The 25487-nt window shown below is 43.2% G+C and overlaps 1 protein-coding gene across 1 annotated transcript; it reads left to right on the forward strand.

Moving 5' to 3' along the window:
- Positions 1-1284: 1284 nt before the first annotated feature.
- LOC106611286 (transmembrane protein 229B) lies at positions 1285-25004 on the forward strand. The gene is made up of 2 exons (XM_014211332.3): positions 1285-1639; positions 22073-25004. The coding sequence occupies exon 2, from the start codon at positions 22266-22268 to the stop codon at positions 22836-22838; it is 573 nt and encodes a 190-aa protein (XP_014066807.1). The 5' UTR covers positions 1285-1639; positions 22073-22265; the 3' UTR covers positions 22839-25004.
- Positions 25005-25487: the final 483 nt, after the last annotated feature.

Consider the following 25487-nt stretch of genomic DNA (forward strand, 5'->3'; position numbering starts at 1 on the left):
ACAAGGCTAGAATGAGCTACAAGACCATCGCCAAACAGCTTGGTGAGAAGGTGACAACAGTTGGTGCGATTATTCGCAAATTTAAGAAACACAAAAGAATTGTCAATCTCCGTGTTTGGAGGAGGAGGAATGCTGCCTATGACCCCAAGAACACCATCCCCACCGTCAAACATGGAGGTGGAAACATTATGCGTTGGGGGTGTTTTTCTGCTAAGGGGACAGGACAACTTCACCGCATCAAAGGGACGATGGACGGGGCCATGTACCGTCAAATCTTGGGTGAGAACCTCCTTCCCTCAGCCAGGGCATTGAAAATGGGTCGTGGATGGGTATTCCAGCATGACAATGACCCAAAACACACGGCCAAGGCAACAAAGGAGTGGCTTAAGAAAAAGCACATTAAGGTCCTGGAGTGGCCTAGCCAGTCTCCAGACCTTAATCCCATAGAAAATCTGTGGAGGGAGCTGAAGGTTCGAGTTGCCAAACGTCAGCCTCGAACCCTTAATGACTTGGAGAAGATCTGCAAAGAGGAGTGGGACAAAATCCCTCCTGAGATGTGTGCAAACCTGGTGACCAACTACAAGAAACGTCTGACCTCTGTGATTGCCAACAATGGTTTTGCCACCAAGTACTAAGTCATGTTTTGCAGAGGGGTCAAATCCTTATTTCCCTCATTAAAATGCAAATCAATTTATAACATTTTTGACATGCATTTTTCAGGATTTTTATGTTGTTTTCTGTCTCTCACTGTTCAAATAAACCTACCATTAAAATGATAGACTGATAATTTCTTTGTCAGTGGCAAACGTACAAAATCAGCAGGGGATCAAATACTTTTTTCCCCCTCACTGTAAATCATATCAATCAATAATACCTCAGGTCAGGGTCCCTGAAGGTTAGTGGCCATAAAAAGGATCTGCTCTGTCCTCTGATTATCTCATGACAAATTGGCTGCCTGGGGTAGAAAGGCCTGGGTCCTGTACAGTAGGGCACACTGTAGCAAAACGTTTCACAACGGAAGATTGAAACTACACTTGTTCTAATTGGACAAGTTCCGGTAGCACTTTAGCGGTTAGGAGAATCGGGCCAGTAACCGAAATGTCACTGGTTCGAATCCCCGAGCCGGCAAGTTAGAAAAATCTGCCGTTCTCCCATGAGCAAGGCAGTTAATCGCCAACATTAACTGCTCCCCGGGAGCCAATAACTTGGATATCGATTAAAGCAGCCCCCGCATCTCTCTGATTCAGAGGGGTTGGGTTAAATGTGTAAGACCCATTTCGGTTGAATGCATTCAGTTGTACAACTGACTAGGTATCCCCCTTTCCTTTCCACTCTCACTCAGTTTCAAAATCTTTCTCCCTACTGAACAAGACAGTGCTGCTCACTGTTTAAGGCACTGTTCGTTGAGGTGACGAAAGAGTTAAGATGCATGAACGGCGTGCGTGGAGCCGGTCTAACATGTGCCGCTGTCCTGGCTAGTGGCTACTACTGCAGTCCATGAAGGATCGGACAGTGGAGGGACCGGGAACGGTGTGCCGGTAACAGGACGGTGAGACTTCGCATGGTCTGTTAGTCCATATAGCACATAAATGATTGGCTCTGCTGCATCCGGTAGGACCACCGCAGCGACAATATTACGGTAAGATGTTTAGGTTTGTATCATTTTTGTTCCAATTTAAATTAATGTACTTGAAACCGGACAGGACATTGTGCAAGACTGTACTTTTTTCATCACTACAGTAATTAATATTTATTTGACTGAAATCTCCTCTTGCAAAACGACCCGAGGATAATGTGGGTATGCAGCAGTGACATATTGAACCAATGGAATGAAATGTAGCCAAATAAAATATGGCCCAGTTTGTGTCAGCGGTTCGCTGTCATTTTTTTTACTCTGTCCAATTTATTTTACAACACTGCAATCATCACGGACAAGACAATTCATGTTTATCTATAAGGATTATAACCAGCGTTTCCCCCGATATGTGCAGTTTCTCCAGATAATATTCGCAACATGTTTATTCTCACACTGATTTTATAGGAACAGTTTGTCGCATTGCCATAATGTAGTGTAGTCTAAAAGAAATGCACGCAAAGCCATCATCAGCAATCAATATTTTGATTTGGGGGAGTACTCAGTAGGGTAGGCCTATTTGTGTCATGTCATCGACATTTCCCCCACTATCAGCTAGGCTTTGTGAGTTTGCCAATGCAGCGTTTAGAACCGGGACAGGAGAGATGGAGAATCTTGCATCCGCGCAGTAATGCTGCGGCCTCCCCTCCCCCTCGTTCACAAGCCTGGTCAAGGTGTCGTGGCCAACCCTTCTTCCTCTTTTAATTTGAGTGTCCAAGATTCCTAATCCCATGGATATAAACCATGTCACAGGTTGGAGGGCTTAGTTTTTTAACTCCACATATCAAGGTCTTTCAGGGTCCCTGAACTCAATGGCACAGAGCGAGGGAGAGAGCGAGAGAGAGGGAGAGAGAGCGAGAGAGACGGAGAGAGCGAGAGAGAGGGGGGCGGGGCCACAGGCTAGTAATTCATTTTACTGAATTAATTTCCACACAGCACAGTAGCCTACCTAATAACCAAATCGCATCCACATTTTCGCATCAAACTTTGCATACTCGTTTAGTCATATAAAGTTTTTAAAAAAACATTTGAATAATTGTTTCTGCTAAAATAGATGCAAAATGATAGACGCCTGCTAAGGGACTGTACATTATTTATAATGAGGGATACCTAAAGAAAATTGTATTTCTCTGAAATTAAAATGGATGGCCCTACCTTCAGTAAAATATATTTTTCCCGACCCTTCCTGAACAATTGGAGAGACAAAAAGGGCCCTCCCTCAATTAAAACGAAGTAGATAGCGGAGAACATGCCTACGGTTTACCCTCACTCCTAGGACAGACCAGAGCCTTAAGTATGCAGTTTTAGGAACTGTTCTTGGTTTTGTAAGCATCACATGGCAAAGTAGCCAGAAGGTTGTGGATTCGCAGACCACAGAGGACAAGGGTGGAAAGATATCCATTATAATAAAAGCACTGCATGAATCTATCATCTTATTTGCGGTCTGAGAAAAGAATTGCCTTTTATTAATGCATTTCATGCAATTATACGTCCATACATCCATTTACCTGACTGGAGACAAGCTTTTTTAATACCACAACAGAGCATGAAAACTAATGAGTGCATGCTGCAGCACCAGAGACGTTTAGATTTCGATACAGGATGTTGTTCAAAAAGAGGATAATCTAAGTTTGGAAAAGTTGTCCATCAAGTGTAAAAATGTAGAGCAACAGAACCAGTTACAACTGAAGTATCTGATCATCAATGAATTGGAGAAAAAGCCATTAATTGATTAACACAGCAGACACATATCATCAGGTATGCACTTGTAATTTATTTTTCATTTGGCAACTATCATTTTCTAATTCATTCTATTTTATTCCATTTTATTGTTGTTATAAAACAGATTTGTGTTGACTGTGGTTCAATAAGAATATCTGCTAGGCTAAATGAACAAGCTAGGCATGCATAACTCACCACATGATCCTCAAACCAGACTGGCCAGACTCATGTTTCTTAAAGTGGATTCAAAGGCAAATAAGATTTTTTTTGTTTCATTGTTATTTAACTCTAAGTAGTTATTTTGTAAAATTTTCTTTTACAGCCTAAATGCAAAATTAAAGGCAAGTTGTTGAAGTGCTGTTGTTGATGTGTTGTTGAAATGCTGAGTGCTCCTGACAGCCTATAGCGTGTCACAAATGTTTCACAATTTATTTCTTAAATGGCAGGCTATAGCATTGAAATAATAATATAGCCTAAATATTTAATTTTAGGCTACCTTGCTTGCTTCTGACAGATTTAGAGTTAGTATGTTGTTTAATAGCCTGTTGAAAAAGCGAACCTCAATTGATAGTGACAGAATCCTTACTTCCCTAGTAAACTCATTTTTTTGTCTCCTCCTCAGCTACAGAAGGTTGTAGCGCAGCCTCTGAATGTCATAGAGACAAACCAAATATATCCCATATGCATCGGAGTCACGTCATTCCCCAGCATTTTCCATCCAGCATCGTTATAGATCACTTTATATAATCAGGTCCATTTAAAAATAAATCTTAAGTTAACAAAGGGTAGACCTATGCTTTTAGCCATTTTCTTTAACAAAAGCCACAATACCCTCACATACCCACTCAATTAGAGCCCTGGTTTTAACTTAACACACCAAGCCCTTAACTGACACTGAGATATTTAAAGAGTTCATGGTGACAGAAGGAATTGGCTGACAGAATCTATGGATAGTAGACTATAATTTAGTCTTTCAAACAGGTAGGCATACCTTTTATTTAATAGGAAGAAATATGCTCCAACACAAAGCCCTCTAGTTGTTAATTAAAATTAGACTGTTTTAAATGAATGAGATCTTCTCGAATTAGCCTACTTTCAGCACCCGTGTGCTGTCCATCTCTGCGGCTGCCGCTTCATAGTAATGTATGTAAATTACTCGAATATGGTTTATTTGTGAGTTCAATAACTCTGATAAATAACTTCATTATGGGCAATAAATTATACCAATAGTAAGCTTACCTCCGGTCTTCCTTCTCCTCTTCACGCTTTCCCTCTCAAGCTGAACAGGACATCAGTAGGCCTAGTCATTGCACACAGATATTGCTTTTTTTTGTTGACAAATTGACTCGCCTCCTGAAGTGCCACGATACACAGCACAGTCATTGGTTAGGCAGCACAAAAAGGGTTTACATCAGCAAGAGCAGGGCATGCCAGGGCTCATGATTGGGATAGCCTATCTATTGCAGTGTGTAATGCTCGGGAAGGAAGTACACCTCTCTGAGTATGCTCTTCACATAGTCTAGGCCTACGTTATTGGCCAGCCTTTCTCAAACTTTTGTGCCAGGGACACCCCAGAGATGTCTTCAACAGCCTGTCTGTTGCGATATTTAGATTTTATTGCAGCAAGATATGAGAAGCTGGTCTCACATACAGTGCATTCGGAAAGTATTCAGACCCCTTGACTTTTGTTCCATATTTTGTTACTTTACAGCCTTATTCTGAAATTGATTAAATAGTATTTCCCGTCACCACTCTACACACAATACCCTAAAATTACAAAAAAACAACAGTTTTTTTGAAATGTTAGCACATTTCTAAAATAAAAAAACGGAAATAAGACATTTACATAAGTATTCAAACCCTTTACTCAGTACTTAGTTGAAGCACCTTTGGCAGCGTTTACAGCCTTAAGTCTTCTTGGGTATGACGCTACAAGCTTAGCACACCTGTATTTGGGGAGCTATTTTCAGGTCTCTCCAGAGATGTTCGATTGGTTTCAAGTCCGGGCTCTGGCTGGACTTGAACCTCAAGGACATTCAGAGACTTGTCCAGAAGCCACTTCTGCATTGTCTGTGTCCTTGAGGTTGTTGTCCTGTTGGATGGTGAACCTTCGCCCCAGTCTGAGGTCCTGAGTGCTCTGGAGCACTCTGGAGTTTTCGTCAAAGATCTTTCTGTATTTTATGCCGTTCATCTTTCCCTCAATCCTGACTAGTGTCCCAGTACCAGCTGCTGAAAAACATCCTCACGGCATGATGCTGCCTCCACCATGCTTCACCTTAGGGATGGTACCAGGTTTCCTCCAGACTTGACGCTTGGTATTCAGGCCAAATAGTGGTTTTATCAGACCAGAGAATCTTGTTTCTCATGGTCTGAGAGTCCCAAGCGGGCAGTCATGTGCCTTTTACTGAGGAGTGGATTCCGTCTGGCCACTCTACCATAAAAGCCTGATTTGTGGAGTGCTGCAGAGATGGTTGTCCTTCTGGAAGGTTCTCCCATCTCTACAGAAGAACTCTGGAGCTCTGTCAGAGTGACCATTGGGTTTTTGGTAACCTCCCTGACCAAGGCCCTTCTCCCAAGATTGCTCAGTTTGGCCGGGCGGCCAGCTCTAGGAAGAGTCTTGATGGTTCCAAACTTCTTCCATTTAAGAAAGATGGAGGCCACTGTGTTCTAGGGGACCTTCAATGCTGCAGAGATTGTTTGGTAACATTCCCCAGATCTGTGTCTCAACATAATCCTGTCTTGGAGCTCTATGGACAATTCCTTTGACCTCATGGCTTGGTGTTTGCTCTGACATGCACTGTCAAATCAAATCATCAAATCAAATGTATTTTTGTGACATCAGCTGATGTCACAAAGTGCTGTACAGAAACCCAGCCTAAAACCCCAAACAGCAAGCAATGCAGGTGTAGAAGCACGGTGGCTAGGAAAAACTCCCTAGAAAGGCCAGAACCTAGGAAGAAACCTAGATAGGAACCAGGCTATGATGGGTGGCCAGTCCTCTTCTGGCTGTGCTGAGTGAAGATTATAACAGAACATGGCCAAGATGTTCAAATGTTCATAGATGACCAGCAGGGTCAAATAATAATAATCACTGTGGTTGTCGATGGTGCAACAGGTCAGCACCTCAGGAGTAAATGTCAGTTGGCTTTTCATAGCCGATCATTCAGAGTATCTCTACCGCTCCTGCTGTCTCTAGAGAGTTGAAAACAGCAGGTCTGGGACAGGTAGCACGTCCGGTGAACAGGTCAGAGTTCCATAGCCACAGTCAGAACAGTTGAAACTGGAGCAGCAGCACGGCCAGGTGGACTGGGGACAGCAAGGAGTCATCAGGCCAGGTAGTCCTGAGGCATGGTCCAAGGGCTCAGGTTCTCAGAGAGAGAAAGAAAGAATGAAAGAAAGAAAGAAAGAAAAAAAGAGAGAAAAAGAGAGAGAATTAGAGAGAGGATACTTAAATTCACACAGGACACCGGATAAGACAGGAGAAATACTCCAGATATAACAGACTGATCCTAGCCCCCCGACACGTAAACTACTACAGCATAAATACTTGAGGCTGAGGCAGGAGGGGTCAGGAGACACTGTGGCCCTGTCCGATGATACCCCCGGACAGGGCCAAACAGGCAGGATATAACCCCACCCACATTGCCAAAGCACAGCCCCCACACCACTAGAGGGATATCTTCAACCACCAACTTACCATCCTGAGACAAGGCCGTGTATAGCCCACAAAGATCTCCGCCACGGCACAACCCAAGGGGGGGAGCCAACCCGGAGCTGTCAACTGGACCTTTATATAGACAGGTGTATGCCTTTCCAAATCATGTCCAATCCATTTTAGAATAAGGCTGTAACGTAACAAAATGTGGAGAAGGAGAAGGGATCTGAATACTTTCCAAATGCACTGTAAGTAGGTAGAATGAAAGAGGATTAACGTCTTCACAGCCATCTCGCTGAGTTGCGGGTATTCTTTGCTTCTGAATGACGACAAGTGCATCACATTAAAACGAGTGCGCAGGCCTTGGTCACTGGACAGCTCCAATAGTTTATCATCAAGAACCAGTGACATGCTTAAGTGCGGGTGAAGGGATTACACAGCCACTGCTTTCCCGGGCGTAGATCAGATTGTGAAGGGAAGTAATCCTCGAATTTGAGCAGAGTTTGGCTCAGATGTGACCTCATGAAATCCACATAACCCACGTCAGCCAGAATTGAGAATAGGGGGAGCATATCGAAAATGATTCTATCCTCTCGGTCTCTCCAGATGCCCAGTTTTTTTCTTGAAATCGGCAATTTTATTGTTTGCTTGGAAATTGTCACTTGCTCATCCCTGCATGGATAGGTTGAGCAGCCGTCTCATCGGTAGACTTACAGATCCCGATACAACAGTCCCATCATAATCCATGTCCCATTATGTACTCATTCAGAACACAGAATATTTCACCTGCAGTTGTATTCTGAGGCAACTCTTTACAACAAAGACATTCCTCATGTAGCGAATATATATACAAGAAGCGGCATTTGAAATGTCAGTCGTCTCATCTAATTGGAAGGCAAACCAATTTGATGTGCGGGCTCTGTCTAAAACCTGCATGCGATTCAATATAATCTGCCATATCCTGGATTCTACGATTGACAGTGTCGTTGGAAAGTGGGATTTCACTGTTCTTTGTAGCAGCAGTTGGGCCTAAAACCTCTCGGTAAGCATCCACGACTGAGGGCATGACCAGCTTTTCAACTATAGTGAAGGTAGCCTGGCACTTGGAAATGTTATGAGAGAGTATGTATGAAGTCTTCACTAAACTCTCATTGTCTGGGAAACTGTTGTGCAGCATTTTTGTTAGGTTGTTCATCTCTTTTTTGATCATAAAAAAATAAATGGTCTGGTTTATCCTTGGGATATGGATGCTTTGTTTCTAAATGTCTGCGCATTTTCGATGGCGTCATAACATTGTTGCTGAGGCAAATCTGACATATCACACAGAGCGGTTTGGAGGGCAGCTGTTATCCAGAGAAAGACTGGGTGTGTGTGTGTGTGTGTGTGTGTGTGTGTGTGTGTGTGTGTGTGTGTGTGTGTGTGTGTGTGTGTGTGTGTGTGTGTGTGTGTGTGTGTGTGTGTGTGTGTGTGTGTGTGTGTGTGTGTGTGTGTGTTTGGTGTAGCTAGACTTAGTCATGGCAACACAATTTTTTTATTGCGGCATAGTTCAGCGCATTGCGAAGGTAGGCCTATGGAAAGTATTTATTCGAGTCAGATAGGGCACAGACCATAACACCCCCCCAATCATATTCAATGCAAATATGCTGCAGACAGACAAGCATTCCTCCACAGACCCGGGGTTTGAGAAAGGCTGGTATAGGCTATGGATCATTTTACTGAGACCAAACCAGGTGCACTTGATATTGCACGCCCAGCAGATAATCATGGATGAGGGGCATCATTGGGCAGACATGAGATATTATAATAAGAAACTCATTTTCAAACCCTGAGCAATATGACATTCAATTGATTACAAATTACATTACATTAATCCCCTGGACAAAATAAAACAAATACTAAAACCTCCCCGACTGAAATTAAACCCATTGCCTCTGGAAACTATTATGTAAATGTGGACCTTTCCCTAACACACTGCAACAATTCTCGGGCCGACTCTTTTCTCTGTATACATCAATGATGTTGCTCTTGCTGCTGGTGATTCTCTGATCCACCTCTACACAGACGACACCATTCTGTAAACTTCTGGCCCTTCTTTGGACACTGTTAACTAACTAACCTAAGCTTCAATGCCATACAACTCTCCTTCTGTAGCCTCCAACTGCTCTTAAATACAAGTAAAACTAAATGCATTGCTCTTCAACCGATCGCTACCAGCATCTGCTCGCCCATCCAGCATCACTACTCTGGACGGTTCTGACTTAGAATATGTGGACAACTACAAATACCTCGGTGTCTGGTTCGACTGTAAACTCTCCAGACTCAAATTAAGCATCTCCGATCCAAAATTAAATCTACATTTTAGTCATTCAGCAGACGCTCTTATCCAGAGCGACTAACAGTAGTGAATGCATACATTTCATACATTTTTTTCTCTGTACTGGTCCCCCGTGGGAATCGAACCCACAACCCTGGCGTTGCAAACACCATGCTTTACCAACTGAGCCACACAGCTTCCTATTTTGCAACAAAACCTCCTTCACTCATGCCGCCAAACATACCTTCGTAAAACTGACTATCTTACCGATCCTTGACTTTGGCGATGTAATTTACAAAATAGCCTCCAACACTCTACTCAGTAAATTGGATGCAGTCTATCACAGTGCCATCCGTTTTGTCACCAAAGCCCCATATACTACCCACCACTGCGACCTGTATGCTCTAGTTGGCTGGCCCTCGCTTCATATTCGTCGCCAAACCCACTGGCTCCAGGTCATCTATAAGTCTTTGCTAAGTAAAGCCCCGCCTTATCTCAGCTCATTGGTCACCATAGCAGCACCCACTCGTAGCACGCGCTCCAGCAGGTATATCTCACTGGTCACCCCCAAAGCCAATTACTCCTTTGGCCACCTTTCCTTCCAGTTCTCTGCTGCCAATGACTGGAATGAATTGCAAAGATCATTGATGCTGGAAACTCATATCTCCCTCACTAACTTTAAGCACCAGCTGTCAGAGCAGCTTACAGATCACAGCACCTGTACATAGCCCATCTGTAAATAGCCCATCCAACTTCCTCATCCCCATACTGTTATTATTATTATTATTTTGCTCCTTTGCACCCCAGTATCTCTACTTGCACATTCAGCTTCTGCGCATCTATCACTCCAGTGTTTAATTGCTAAATTATAATTATTTCACCACAATGGACTATTTATTGCCTTACCTCCCTTATCTTACCTCATTTGCACACACTGTATATGGACTTTTTATTATATATATTTTTTCTATTGTATTATTGACTGTATGTTTTGTTTATTCCATGTGTAACTCTGTGTTGTTGTTTGTGTCACACTGCTTTGCTTTATCTTGGCCAGGTCGTAGTTGTAAATGAGAATTTGTTTTCAACTAGCCTACCTGGTTAAATAAAGGTGAAATATTATTATTATTATTTTTTTACTGTATACCCATCATGAAGAGCAGAGGTGTCATGCCCATAGGAGGCACATTCCCCCTCAGATTTGTTCTTTTTATATATATATATATATATATATATATATATATATATATATATATATATATATATATATATATTGTTTCTCTGTAATACTACTAGCCACCTAGCAATTTTATGAAGTTGGCTTTAGCTAGTCTAGATAGGTTCCCAACCTCATAACTAGATACCAAGAAGCCATTTCAGGGTATCAATCAAGTTAGTTTGACAAGCTGGCTACTCTGTCTTAGATGGCATGAATGCTGGCAAGGTTGGTAGACTTTAGAAAAGCAAGCAATAACTAAATGTGCTGAATAAGACATTCCTTTCAATATTTTACCCAGATTTTAGCAGACATGCAGAGAAGCAATATATTGTTTTTCTTTTTAAAAAAAAGAACCGCCAGTCAGGAGGATACAGAGGCTCAAGAGGTTTACTTAGATATGCAGACATTTTTATGTGATGATTATGGCTCTAGATTGCAGAAAGAATTCAAAATTCTCCAATATACGGTTGGATGGCCTAGCCCCCATCCGGACCATCCTCGCATCCTTTGTGCCCCCTCAGATTTTTGGTGTGCCTCACGCCCCTGATGAAGAAAATAATGACAAAATTATATAGACCTAACTACCCCCCCCCCTCTCTCTCTCTCTCTCTCTCTCTCTCTCTCTCTCTCTCTCTCTCTCTCTCTCTCTCTCTCTCTCTCTCTCTCTCTCTCTCTCTCTCCGTGTTTTGTTTAGGATTCACCTTGAGGAGAGTACAGTGATGCCTACTGGAGCGTTACATGAGCTTTTTAAGCACTCCAAAAATCTCTCTCTCTCTTCCATCAGCATCACTCTGTTATTTTTATATAATCCTCCATGCTATTCTCTCTCTCTCTCAGTGGGTATGACTCTCACAGTCAGTGACCTCAGGAAGGTCACTGTTTCATTTCTTCTATTCCTTCTGTATTACATTTCCATTAGGGCTTCACTGTATCAGAGCTACTGTATACTAAAACACATAGGAGACTGTCCAGGAGTAGTCAAAACATCTTTCCTATTCATTTGGAACAACTTTTTTTTGTGCTGCTGTGTGTGTGAACCGCTGCTGCATACAGTACATGACAGGAACCCAGTACCTGCATCCCAAAATCATGATCAATAAAGAGTGACTTGGGAAGCCATACAGCTGTCACTTACTGGCCAGAGGTCAATACCTTGGCCCGTATCCACAAAGTGTCTCAGAGTAGGAAATTGCTGAGAATAGAAACATTCTAATCCTACTCTTATGGGTCAAAATAAAAGCTATGCGTGAAGCCTCTTTAGTCTTTAGTCTCTTTAAGATTCCCACCTAGTCGACAGATACTTTTGGTCATGTAGTGTATGTGGACACCTGCTTGTTGAACATCTCATTCCAAAATCATGGACATTAACATGGAGTTGGTCCCAGCTTTCCTGCTATAACAGCCTCCAATCTTCTGGGAAGGTTTTCCACTAGATGTTAGAACATTGCTGCAAGGACTTGCTTTCATTCAGCCACGAGCATTAGTGAGGTCGGGCACTGTTGTTGAGCGATTAGGCCTGGCTCGCAGTTGGCATTCCAATTCATCCCAAAGGTGTTCCATGGAGTTGAGGTCAGGGTTCTGTGCAAGCCAGTCAAGTTCTTCCACACTGATCTTGACAAACCATTTCTGTATGGACCTCGCTTTGTGCACGGGGGTATTGTCATGCTGAAACAGGAAAGGGCCATCCCCAAACTGTTGCCACAAAGTTGGAAGCACAGAATCATCTAGAATGTCATTGTATGTTGTAGCGTTAAGTTTTTCCTTCACCCAAAACATGAAAAACAGCCCCAGACCATTATTCCTCCTCTACCAAACTTTATAGTTGGCACTATGCATTCAGGCAGGTAGCGTTCTCCTGGCATTTCACCAAACCCAGATTCGTCCGCCGGACTGCCAGATGGTGAAGTGTGTTTCATCACTCCAGAGAATGTGTTTCCACTGCTCCAGAGTCCAATGGCGGCAATGCTTTACAACACACCAGCCGACGCTTGGCATTGCGCATGGTGATCTTAGGCTTGTGTGTGGCTGCTCGGCCATGGAAACCCATTTCATGAAGCTCCCGATGAACAGTTCTTGTGCTGACGTTGCTTCCAGAAGCAGTTTGGAACTCGGTAGTGAGTTTTGCAACTGAGGACAGCCAATTTTTACGTGCTTCATCACTCGACGGTCCCATTCTGTGAGCTTGGGTGGCCTACCACTTCGCGGCTGAGCCGTTGTTGCTCCTAGACATTTCCACTTCACAATAACAGCACTTATAGTTGACTGGGGCAGCTCTAGCAGTCCTGAAATTTGACAAAATGACTTGTTGGAAAGGTAGCATCCTATGACGGTGCCACGTTGAAAGTCACTGAGCTCTTCAGTAAGTCCATTCTACTTGGAATGTCTTAAATAAAAAATATATATGGGCTGCATGATGTGACTATAGGCTCTTGATGATTTGAGAAAGTCGCTGTTCTCTCATCAAGTGTGTTCACCCATCAGACTATTCTCAATATAAGTTATGGATAGGGGGCAGTATTTTCACGGCCGGATAAAAAACGTACCCGATTTAATCTGATTATTACTCCTGCCCAGAAACTAGAATATGCATATAATTATTAGCTTTGGATAGAAAACACTCCAAAGTTTCTAAAACTGTTTGAATGGTGTCTGTGAGTATAACAGAACTCATTTGGCAGGCCAAAACCTGAGAAGATTCCTTACAGGAAGTGCCCTCTCTGACCATTTCTTGGCCTTCTACACTCTCTTTATTGAAAACTGAGGATCTCTGCTGTAACGTGACACTTCCTACGGCTCCCATAGGCTCTCAGAAGGCGGCAGAACGGTGAATGATGACTCTGCTGTCTCTGGCTGAAAAACAGTAGCGCATTTGGATAGTGGTCGATCTGAGAACAATGAGACTGGGGGCGCGTGCACGAGAAGACTCCATGTTTTTATTTTCAGTCTGAACGAAAACAACGACTCCCGGTCAGAATATTATTGCTTTTTTACGAGAAAAATCGCATAAAAATTGATTTTAAACAGCGTTTGACATGCTTCGAAGTACGGTAATGGAATATTTGGAATTCTTTTGTCACGAAACGCGTCGGGCGCGTCACCCTTCGTCACCCTTCGGATAGTGTCTTGAACACACAAGAAAACGCCGCTATTTGGATATAACTATGGATTATTTGGAACCAAACCAACATTTGTTATTGAAGTAGAAGTCCCGGGAGTGCATTCTGATGAAGAACAGCAAAGGTAATCCAATTTTTCTTATAGTAAATCTGAGTTTGGTGAGGGCTAAACTTGGTGGGTGTCAAAATAGCTAGCCCGTGATGGCGAGCTATCTACTCAGAATATTGCAAAATGTGCTTTCACCGAAAAGCTATTTTAAAATCGGACATAGCGATTGCATAAAGGAGTTCTGTATCTATAATTCTTAAAATAATTGTTATGTTTTTTGTGAACGTTTATCGTGAGTAATTTTGTAAATTCACCGGAAGTTTCGGTGGGTATGCTAGTTCTGAACGTCACATGCTAATGTAAAAAGCAGTTTTTTGATATAAATATGAACTTGATTGAACAAAACATGCATGTATTGTATAACATAATGTCCTAGGAGTGTCATCTGATGAAGATCATCAAAGGTTAGTGCTGCATTTAGCTGTGGTTTTGTTTTTTGTGACATTATATGCTAGCTTGAAAAATGGGTGTCTGATTATTTCTGGCTGGGTACTCTGCTGACATAATCTAATGTTTTGCTTTCGCTGTAAAGCCTTTTTGAAATCGGACAGTGTGGTTAGATAAAGGAGAGTCTTGTCTTTAAAATGGTGTAAAATAGTCATATGTTTGAAAAATTGAAGTTTTAGGATTTTTGAGGACTTTGTATTTGGATATTGGAGCAGGTGTTCCGCTAGCGGAACGTCTAGATGTAAGAGGTTAATCTTGTCTTTACTAATATGTCAAATTAGTTTAGATTCAGAATGCTCCATTATCAAATGGGCATGAACAAGGGCAGGGGAAAAATGGAGTCCGCTTTCTTACAGTTCGTTTTTCAATAATGCAGGAAGGCTACTATTTCAGTCCCTGCAACAAACACTGTTTGAGGTACATGCAGCCTCTTGCTGTGGGACTGGTGATATTTCGCCCAAACTCTGTATGCCATGGGCTCTCCAACCCTCTTCCTGCAGCTAACCAGTGTTCTGTATGCCATGGGCTCTCCAACCCTGTTCATGCAGCTAACCAGTGCTCTGTATGCCATGGGCTCTCCAACCCTTTTCCTGCAGCTAACCAGTGCTCTGTATGCCATGGGCTCTCCAACCCTGTTCCTGCAGCTAACCAGTGCTCTGTATGCCATGGGCTCTCCAACCCTGTTCATGCAGCTAACCAGTGCTCTGTATGCCATGGGCTCTCCAACCCTGTTCCTGCAGCTAACCAGTGCTCTGTATGCCATGGGCTCTCCAACCCTGTTCATGCAGCTAACCAGTGCTCTGTATGCCATGGGCTCTCCAACCCTGTTCATGCAGCTAACCAGTGCTCTGTATGCCATGGGCTCTCCAACCCTGTTCATGCAGCTAACCAGTGCTCTGTATGCCATGGGCTCTCCAACCCTGTTCCTGCAGCTACCCAGTGCTCTGTATGCCAAGAGCTCTCCAACCCTGTTCCTGCAGCTAACCAGTGCTCTGTATGCCATGGGCTCTCCTACCCTGTTCCTGCAGCTAACCAGTGCTCTGTATGCCATGGGCTCTCCAACCCTCTTCCTGCAGATACCCAGTACTCTCTCTGTATGCCATGGGCTCTCCAACCTTGTTCCTGCAGATACCCAGTGCTCTGTATGCCATGGGCTCTCCAACCCTGTTCCTGCAGCTAACCAGTGCTTAATTTGGGAAACCAAGTGAAATCTTTTTGGGAACATCAATAGTAACATGTTTTCACAACAAAACATATTTCATTAAACTGTTTGACAGCACATCTTTCTGCGTGCTGGAGAAAGGAATGAAGGAGAGAGAGGAAGAGATGGAAACGAACGGAGAATAGATATTCTGTTGCTAAAGGTAATGTGTCAGCCTATTAATTATAAAAATATGCCTTATTACTAGGCTATACAAAATCAAATACAAATTCTATGTAATTGTAGGCGAACCAACAGCATAGCATAGGCCTATAAGTTCTCCCCCAGACTCATGAATAGAACATTTGGAGTATAGCATAAGGTAACCAGTCCATACAGTATGCATAATAATACAGTCCACACTCAAAGGTGATTACTAGAATTTGTTTAATTCTGGAGTACAGGCTAGACCAATTATGTACTAAAGACATCTTAAAATGAGTAAAACAAAATAAAGTCTGTAATAAATCGTAAAAATCCAAATAACTTCACAAGATGCCATCCCTGCCACAATAAATAAATCTGGTATTGTATAATGGCACAATCATTATTTTAATTCAGTTTTTTTGCGGGGCTTGGGCTCATATATAGGCCTATGCATATGCATCAGCTCTAATAGTCATATGGGAGTTTTGAATGAATCATCACCTTAGAAAGCGCTGTCATTTTCTTTGTGTTTGGCTTTGAAACAGCATCCACGAGGACCATGTATTCCACTTAGTTTCAACTTGTTGTTGAACTTCTTTCTTGAAATTGATCATCACAGTGATGTGAGTTTAAAAGAACAATACTGTTTTGATGATAAGTGTTTGATGTGATTTTCGAATACGTTTGCATTGATGTCAGAATGGTTAAAGGGACAATAGAGCCCTGAGTACCAGGCCATTAGCTATCTGATGGTCGTTAGCGAGTGGGTACTGCCAACGCATGTCCAGAGTGCATAAGAGGACATTACCGTGACTCAATGGTCACGTGGAATTTGACTGGGGTCATGACTCATGACTGCCAGTGTTGCGGTGTCAACAGCCCTATGTACCTGTATGACAGCGTGGTTGTATGACAGATTGGTTGTATGACAGGGTGGTTATATGACAGATTGGTTGTATGACAGAGTGGTTGTATGACAGAGTGGTTATATGACAGAGTGGTTGTATGACAGAGTGGTTGTATGACAGAGTGGTTGTATGACAGAGTGGTTGTATGACAGAGTGGTTATATGACAGAGTGGTTGTATGACAGAGTGGTTGTATGACAGAGTGGTTGTATGACAGAGTGGTTGTATGACAGAGTGGTTGTATGACATAGTGGTTGTATGACAGAGTGGTTGTATGACAGAGTGGTTGAAGGATGCCATCCCTGCCAGGGCCTGCAGACTCCTGATACCAGTGGTGCCTACTGCCAGTGGTGTCTACTGCCTCGGACTAAAACACATTACCAACTAAACTCAGCAAGAAAAGAAACGTCCCCTTTTCAGGATCCTGTCTTTCAAAGATAAATCATAAAAATCCAAATAACTTCACAGATCTTCATTGTAAAGGGTTTAAACACTGTTTCCCATGCTTGTTCAATGGACAATTAATGAACATGCACCTGTGGAACGGTCGTTAAGACACTAACAGCTTACAGACGGTAGGCAATTAAGGTCACAGTTATGAAAACTTAGGACACTAAAGATTTATATTGACTCTGAACAACACCAAAAGAAAGATGCCCAGGGTCCCTGCTCATCTGTATGAACGTGCCTCAGGCATGCTGCAAGGAGGCATGAAGACTGCAGATGTGGCCAGGGCAATAAATTGCAATGTCCGTACTATGAGACGCCTAAGACAGCGCTACAGGGAGACAGGACAGACAGCTGATCTTCCTCACAGTGGCAGACCACCTGTAACAACACCTGCACAGGATCGGTACATCCGAACATCACACCTGCGGAACAGGTACAGGATGGCAACAACAACTGCCCGAGTTACACCAGGAACGCACAATCCCTCCATCAGTGCTCAGCTGAGAGAGGCCCTCAGCAATAAGCTGAGAGAGGCTGGACTGAGGGCTTGTAGGCCTGTTGTAAGGCAGGTCCTCACCAGACATCACTAGCAACAACGTCGCCTATGGGCACAAACCCACCATCGCTGTACCAGACAGGACTGGCAAAAAGTGCTCTTCACTGACGAGTCACGGTTTTGTCTCACCAGGGGTGATGGTCGGATTTGCGTTTATCGTTGAAGGAATGAGCATTACACCGAGGCCTGTACTCTGGAGCGGGATCGATTTGGAGGTGGAGGGTCCGTCATGGTCTGGGGCGGTGTGTCACAGCATCATCGGACTGAGCTTGTTGTCATTGCAGGCAATCTCAACACTGTGCGTTACAGGGAAGACATCCTCCTCCCTCATGTGGTACCCTTCCTGCAGGCTCATCCTGATATGACCCTCCAGCATAACAATGCCACCAGCCATACTGCTCGTGCTGTGCGTGATTTCCTGCAAGACAGGAATGTCAGTGTTCTGCCATGGCCAGCGAAGCGCCCGGATCTCAATCCCATTGAGCACGTCTGGGACCTGTTGGATCGGAGGGTGAGGGCTAGGGCCATTCCCCCCCAGAAATGTCCAGGAACTTTTAGGTGCCTTGGTGGAAGACTGGGGTAACATCTCACAGCAAGAACTGGCAAATCTGTTGCAGTTCATGAGGAGATGCACTGCAGTTCATATTGGAGCTGGTGGCCACACCAGATACTGACTGTTACTTTTGAAACATTATTCTGTTTCTGTTAGTCACATGTCTGTGGAACTTGTTCAGTTTTTGTCTCAGTTGTTGAATCTTGTTATGTTCATACAAATATTCACACATGTTACGTTTTCTGAAAATAAGCGCAGTTGACAGTGAGAGGATGTTTCTTTTTTTTGCTGAGTTGATAAACCAAAAGCTTCCCCGGCAGCAGACCCCCTCATTGCCAAATAAACTAAACCAGCTTTACTTCAGATTTAACTCACAAAGGCTTTTCAATCACAAAGACAATAACACCCACATCTCCCTCCTTGCCACTTCCCACTCTTACCCATCTACCCCACGCCTCCCTCCCCCATTCCTTTCCAGGTTCCTCTCTCCTCTAGGTCTCTGCCATCCCAGGAACCCCCCACCCTCCCTCCCCCAGCCTGTCTAAGGCCGCCCTCCCCTTCCCCCACCACTTGTCATCACAGAGCAGGAGGTCAACAGACTCTTTAGAAAACAGAAAAGCAGGAAGGCTGCTGGCCCAGATAAGGTATCTCCATGCAGCCACACTTAAGCGCTGCACTGACCAGCTCTCCATGGTTTCCACGGACGTATTCAACCAGTCATTAGAGCAATGCACTGTTCCTGCCTGTTTCAAATCTTCCATCGTTGTTCCAGTCCCGAAGAAAACAGTCCTTCAGCAACGGCTGCTTGTCTGTCTGGAAAGGACTAAAATACATGACCAACTACAAACCTAAAGCTCCCCCGGCAGCAGATGACCCCCTCACTGACAAATAAACTAAACCAGCTTTACTTCAGATTTGACTCACAAAGGCTTTTCAATCACAAAGACAATAGCACCCACATCTCCCTCCTTGCCACTTCCCACTCTTACACATCTATCTCACCCCTCCCTCCCCCATTCCTTTCCAGGTTCCTCTCTCCTCTAGGTCTCTGCCATCCCAGGAACCCCCCACCCTCCCTCCCCCAGCCTGTCTAAGGCCGCCCTCCCCTTCCCCCACCACTTGTCATCACAGAGCAGGAGGTCAACAGACTCTTTAGAAAACAGAACAGCAGGAAGGCGCTGGCCCAGATAAGGTATCTCCATGCAGCCACACTTAAGCGCTGCATTGACCAGCTCTCCCCGGTTTCCACGGACGTATTCAACTAGTCACTAGAGCAATGCACTGTTCCTGCCTGTTTCAAATCTTCCATCGTTGTTCCAGTCCCGAAGAAACAAAAGATGTCCTGCCAGAACGACTACAGACCTGTAGCGCTCCCCTCGCTCATCATGAAAACCTTTGAGCTCCTGGTACTATCTCATCACAAAACCAGCACTCCCTCGACCCACTTCAGCTCGCCTACAGAGCCAACAGGTTGTTGGACGACGCTGTCAACTTAACCACTTGCGTTCAACACCATCATCCCAGAACTGCTACACGACAAACTCTCCCAGCTGAACATGTTCAGCTCCATCTTTCAGGCCAAAGACTTCAATCTTGGTTTCATCAGACCAGAGAATCTTGTTTCTCATGGTCTGAGAGTCCTTTAAGTGCCTTTTGGCAAACTCCAAGCGGGCTGTCATGTGCCTTTTACTGAGGAGTGGCTTCGGTCTGGCCACGCTAAAGGCCTGATTGTTGGAGTTCTGCAGAGATGGCTGTCCTTCTGGAAGGTTCTCCCATTTCCACAGAGGAACTTTGGAGCTCTGTCAAAGTGACCATCGGATTCTTGGTCACCTCCCTGACCAAGGCCCTTCTCCCCTGATTGCTCAGTTTGGCCGGGCGTCCAGCTCTAGGAAGAGTCTTGGTGGTTCCAAACTTCTTCCATTTAAGAATGATGAAGGCCACTGTGTTCTTGGGGACCTTCAGTTCTGCAGAAATTGTTCGGTACCCTTCCCCAGATCTGTGCCTCGACACAATCCTGTCTTGGAGCTCTATGGACAAAGTCTTTTGACCTCATGGCTTGGTTTTATGCTCTGACATGCACTGTCAACTGTGGGACTATAGCTCTATGCTCACTCTACTTAGTTGTATAAATGTACAGTACCAGTCAAAAGTTTGGACACACCTACTCATTCAATGTTTTTATTTTATTTTACTATTTTCTACATTGTAGAATAGTTAAGACGTCAAAACTATGAAATAACACGTATGGAATCATGTAGTAACCAAAAAAGTATTAAATCAAAATATATTTTATATTTGAGATTCTTCAAAGTAGCCACCCTTTGCCCTGATGACAGCTTTGCACTCTCTTGGCATTCTCTCAACCAGCTTAATGAAGAATGCTTTTCCAACAGTTTTGAAGGAGTTCCCACATATGCTGAGCACTTGTTGGTTGCTTTTCCCTCACTCTGCGGTCCAACTCATCCCAAACAATTTGAATTGGGTTGAGGTCGGGTGATTGTGGAGGCCAGGTGATCTGATGCAGCACTCCATCACTATCCTTGGTCAAATAGCCCTTACACAGCCTGGAGGTGTGTTTTGGGTCATTGTCCTGTTGAAAAACAAATGATAGTCCCACTAAGCCCAAACCAGATGGGATGGTGTGTCGCTGCACAATGTTGTGGTAGCCATGCTGGTTAGGTGTGCCTTGAATTCTAAATAAATCCCTGACATGGCCACCAGCAAAGCACCCCCACACCATCACACCTCCTCTTCCATGCTTCACGGTGGGAACCACACAATCGGAGATCATTCGTTCACCTACTCTGCATCTCACAAAGACACAGCAGTTGGAACTAAAAATCATACATTTGGACTCATCAGACCAAAGGACAGATTTCTTTGGTTTCAGTGGTTTCTTTGCAGCAATTTGACCATGAAGGACTGATTCACAGTCTCCTCTGAACAGTTAATGTTGAGATGTGTCTGTTTCTTGAACTCTGTGAAGCATTTATTTGGGCTGCAATCTGAGGTGCAGTTAACTCTAGTGAACTTATCCTCTGCAGCAGAGGTAACTCTGGGTCTTCCTTTCCTGTGGCGGTCCTCATGAGAGCCAGTTTCATCAAAGTGCTTGATGGTTTTTGCTACTGCACTTGAAGAAACTTTCCAAGCTCTTGAAATGTTCCAGATTGACTGACCTTCTTCCCATAATATGGACTTGGTCTTTTACCAAATAGGGCTATCTTCTGTATACCACCCCTACCTTGTCGCAACACAACTGATTGGCTCAAACGCATTAAGAAGGAAAGAAATTCCACAAATGAACCTTTTACAAGGCCCACCTGTTAATTGAAATGCATTTCAGGTGACTACCTCATGAAGCTGGTTGAGAGAATGCCAAAAGTGTACAAAAATCTGTGATCAAGGCAAAGGTTGTGAAGAATCTCAAATATAAAATATATTTTTTGGGTTACTACATGATTCCATATGTGTTATTTCATAGTTTTGATGTCTTCACTATTATTCAACAATGCATAATATAGTAAAATTAAAGAAAAACCCTTGAATGAGTATGTACAAACTTTTGACTGGTACTGTATGTAAACTTTGTGTAAACTCCGCTGTCTGTATTCTATCTCTAAATGTTGTCTATCACTAGCAGCACCATATCACCAAGAAACATTTTTAGTATGTGTAAATGTATTTGGTGAATAAAGGTTATTCTGAACTTTATGATCAGTCGTTTTACTGCTCCTCACGGTTGTATAAATGCAAACTGACATGGTTTGAAATGCAAACTGATGTTGATTGAGGACCGGTAGCCAACAACGTTAGAAGGGAAAGGCCAGAGTCCTCTACCTATCTACAGTTTAATCATTAGTAGTCGGTGTACTTTCCACAGTAAGCCTATTGTCCGTACTTAAAACAGTCATTGTAATACTCTGTGCACCATCACCACAAGGACACAAGGTAGGTTTTAGAGAGCCAGAGTACCTCTGCTACTCCTGTCTCGTTCTATAACGCCACACTGCCTAACTCACTTTTCTCTCCTTTATCCCTCTCAGACCTGTATTTCTCATCCACTAGATAAAAAGAGAGGGATGGTCATTATGGTGTAATGGGGACCTCTCACACACCAAACCAACCATTAGACCAAAAGAAAATCCTTGAGGTCTCAAAGTGACATTTGGGCATAAAACTCTCAGGTACGACTACCTCATCACGAAGGCGTGGCGATTCCAAATAACCCCTACTACAATGGCAACCACAGCCCCTACGCCGGTGCCTCTGACGGTCCTGTGTCGCTGGTACCTGTATGCCATCCATGGCTACTTCTGTGAGGTCATGTTCACCGCCGCCTGGGAGTTTGTGGTCAACCGTGACTGGAAGTTCCCTGGTGTTACCAGTGTGTGGGCTCTGTTCATCTACGGGACCTGCATCCTCATTGTGGAGCACATGTACCTGGCCCTCCGAGCTCTCCACTGCCCCCTGCTGCTGCGATGCCTCATCTATACCCTATGGACGTACATCTGGGAGTTCAGTACAGGGCTGTTGTTGACCCAGTTCGGGGCATGTCCCTGGGATTATTCCCATTTTCAGTATAACTTCATGGGGTTGATCACGGCAGAGTACGCCCTGCCATGGTTCTGTGCGTCGTTCATGACAGAGCAACTGGTTATACGCAACACACTGCGGCTAAGGATGGACACAGACGGAACAGAGGACGTCAAGTCTGATGCAGGCAGGGGAGAAGATGGGGGAGGAGGGGGGAGGAGACAACGGGGTGAACAAGCAGGTACAGAAGTCAATGGTTTCCTGAAAGTGGACTGAGGTCTGATCAAAGAACACTGAGGTCCGATTTTCAAGACACTGATAAACCCAATAGTGGACTAAAAAGCCTTCTCAATGGATAATCTCTATTGAAAGTGATTTTTAGTCCAGGACTAGGCTTAATCTGGGTTCAGGAAATGGTCCCTGAATCGTAACTCTTCCTTCAGGGAAATGTACACTGTATTTTTATTTAACAACATTCAAAGTACTGTAGTTATGTAGCTTCTGGTTGCAATCTGAAGTAAGTTCTGTATTGACTATCAAATTTGACTGGGTCCTAAAGCAATGCAATAGCTTCAATTCATTGTCATGTGGAGAATGTTTTTCTAAAGTTAGTGATAGAGTTCTGTATGCACTGCAGTCTGTTTCAAAAGGCAATTGATTTAGAGTAGTCTACAACTCAGTTACGTGTACTCTTATAATGTACTGTGTGTATTGCACATGCCCAAGCCTGCTATATGAATGGTGTTTCAGGTACCTACATTAACTGTGGGCTATATCTACTGTTCTTCCAAATGAAAGAAATCAGGATTTCTATGTTCAGAATCAGAACCTTGGCAATGTCTAGAGTTACCCTCCTGTGGATTTGCACTCTATCCCTATTTGTCATTTTATTTTACCTTTATTTAACTAGGCAAGTCAGTTAAGAACAATTTCTTATTTACAATGACGACCTAGGAACAGTGGGTTAACTGCCTTGTTCAGGGGCAGAACGACAGATTTTTACCTTGTCGGCTCAGGGATTTGATCTAGCAACCTTTCGGTTACTGGCCCAACACTCTAACCACGAGGCTCTAACCACGAGGCTTCCTGCTGAGCTAGGTTCAGTTTATCAACCAGCTAATTATTACAATCAGGTGCGGTAGATTAGGGTTGTGGTGAAAACCTACAGGAGAGTAGTGCTCTAGGAATTGATAAGATACTGCACCTGAAAGCTTGATCTGAAGTCTCGTATGAATACTCTATTGCCACAAATCTTTCCCAACGTCCAAATCCAGAGCTGGTGTGAGATTTGGTTCTGGGTTCCTTCAGAGGTTATATTGGCACCAACAACGACCATAGGATTTGACAAGACAGCACAAACAGATGTGGGACCATAGAGATAGAATTACATTCTGTGTGTGGGACAACCAGGCTACCTCAAGCCAGGCGGATTCAAAAGCACTAGATCAACAATGCAAAGTGATGACGATTATAGTTATTTTTTTCAATCGCTTTGGTGCTATTTTCACAAGTATGTGGGGAATTTTCAAAACTCTTAGTACAAAACTCCAAACTGTAACGCACTTGTAAAACTTTTTGTGCATTAATTTTGTTTGAAGACATCTTTCACCACACAACCATTGATCCAAAGATCCAAGTTTACTGTGAAATACAATGAGAACATTGATTTAATCACCAAAACACAACAACAATATCTTCTCAATTTAGTTATTTTAACAACCAGTTAATCAATAGTAAGAAATGCAAAAAATACATGTTTAAAGATTGCCCTTTGAATGTAACGTGCTACTGTACTATAAATTACTGTACATTACACTGTTTTCACATTACACTTGCGAAATATGTATTTCTAGACGAAACAGATTGTTTGGTGAAAAAGTGATTGTATGATTCTGTGTGTTGTACTTAGGCAATTGAACATTTGCTTATAGTTTTGAAACAACTGCCTTTTTAATGATCTGTTTTGAGTTTTGTTGAACAGTTGTGAAACTGTCCAACATATTTGTGATAATTGCACTAAAGGTATTTACATATTTAATTAAAAAATGTATTTAAAAATGTAGTCCCTAACTGGTTATTTGAGTCTAATTTACAACTACTGGTATATGTCAGTAGGCCTAGAACATTGGGTGCTGCTAATGTCTTTATACAAGAAATCCATTGCTTTGATGATACAATTATAGTAATGAGAATTTACAAGCCACACAAATGAAATATGCAATGGAAAGTGTGTGTGTGTCTGCATGTTTAGTGATGGTGGGGAGATGCTGATCTCTCACCACATAAACCTAAGACTTAGTATGCATGTAACAAAGTTATTTATTTTCTTGGTTTGACAAAAATAAAACTAATATTATGAAATACTGCACTGTATTCTATCACACATTTTAACGATGTATTGTGTATAGTTTGTGGAATAAATGTATTTATTTGACCATAAAATCTTTTGCTCTTTGGTTTTAAGCTGGGTATCTGTAAAGCACTCAGTGACATCTGCTGATTTCAAAAGGGCTTTATAAAATACATTTGTGAGTTGGGTAAATAACCACTTCGCTTCTCTACAGTCTCAGATGAGGGCCGTTCTATGCCAGCCAAGGAATTTCATTAGAGTTTTTTTTTTATTATTGCTTTATTTTAATCGCATTGGCACTACTTTGTGGTACATTTTCACAACGGTGAGAACAAAACTCAAAACGGGTCACACTTGTAACACAGCCAGTCTTTCTTTCAAAACCTGTCATTGTGCATTCATTTGGATTGTAAACATCTCTCACCACAACCATACGTCCTATCACACCATCTTCAGTGATAGTTGTGTGCATTGAGATGTTTCCCCAATGTTGTCCAGACACTTGGACCGTCGCCTGTTGGCGCTGTGGGCGGGACCACATCAGCCGAGTTTTGGCCAGGTTGAAGCACGCTTCA

This window comes from Salmo salar, chromosome 09 (genome assembly GCF_965601325.2).
Source record: "Salmo salar chromosome 09, fSalSal1, whole genome shotgun sequence".
Classification (NCBI taxonomy): Eukaryota; Metazoa; Chordata; class Actinopteri; order Salmoniformes; family Salmonidae; genus Salmo; species Salmo salar.

Bases quoted from the DNA above. Each gene is read 5' to 3' on its own strand.
- LOC106611286 (XM_014211332.3), top strand. From the start codon at position 22,266: ATGGCAACCACAGCCCCTACGCCGGTGCCTCTGACGGTCCTGTGTCGC.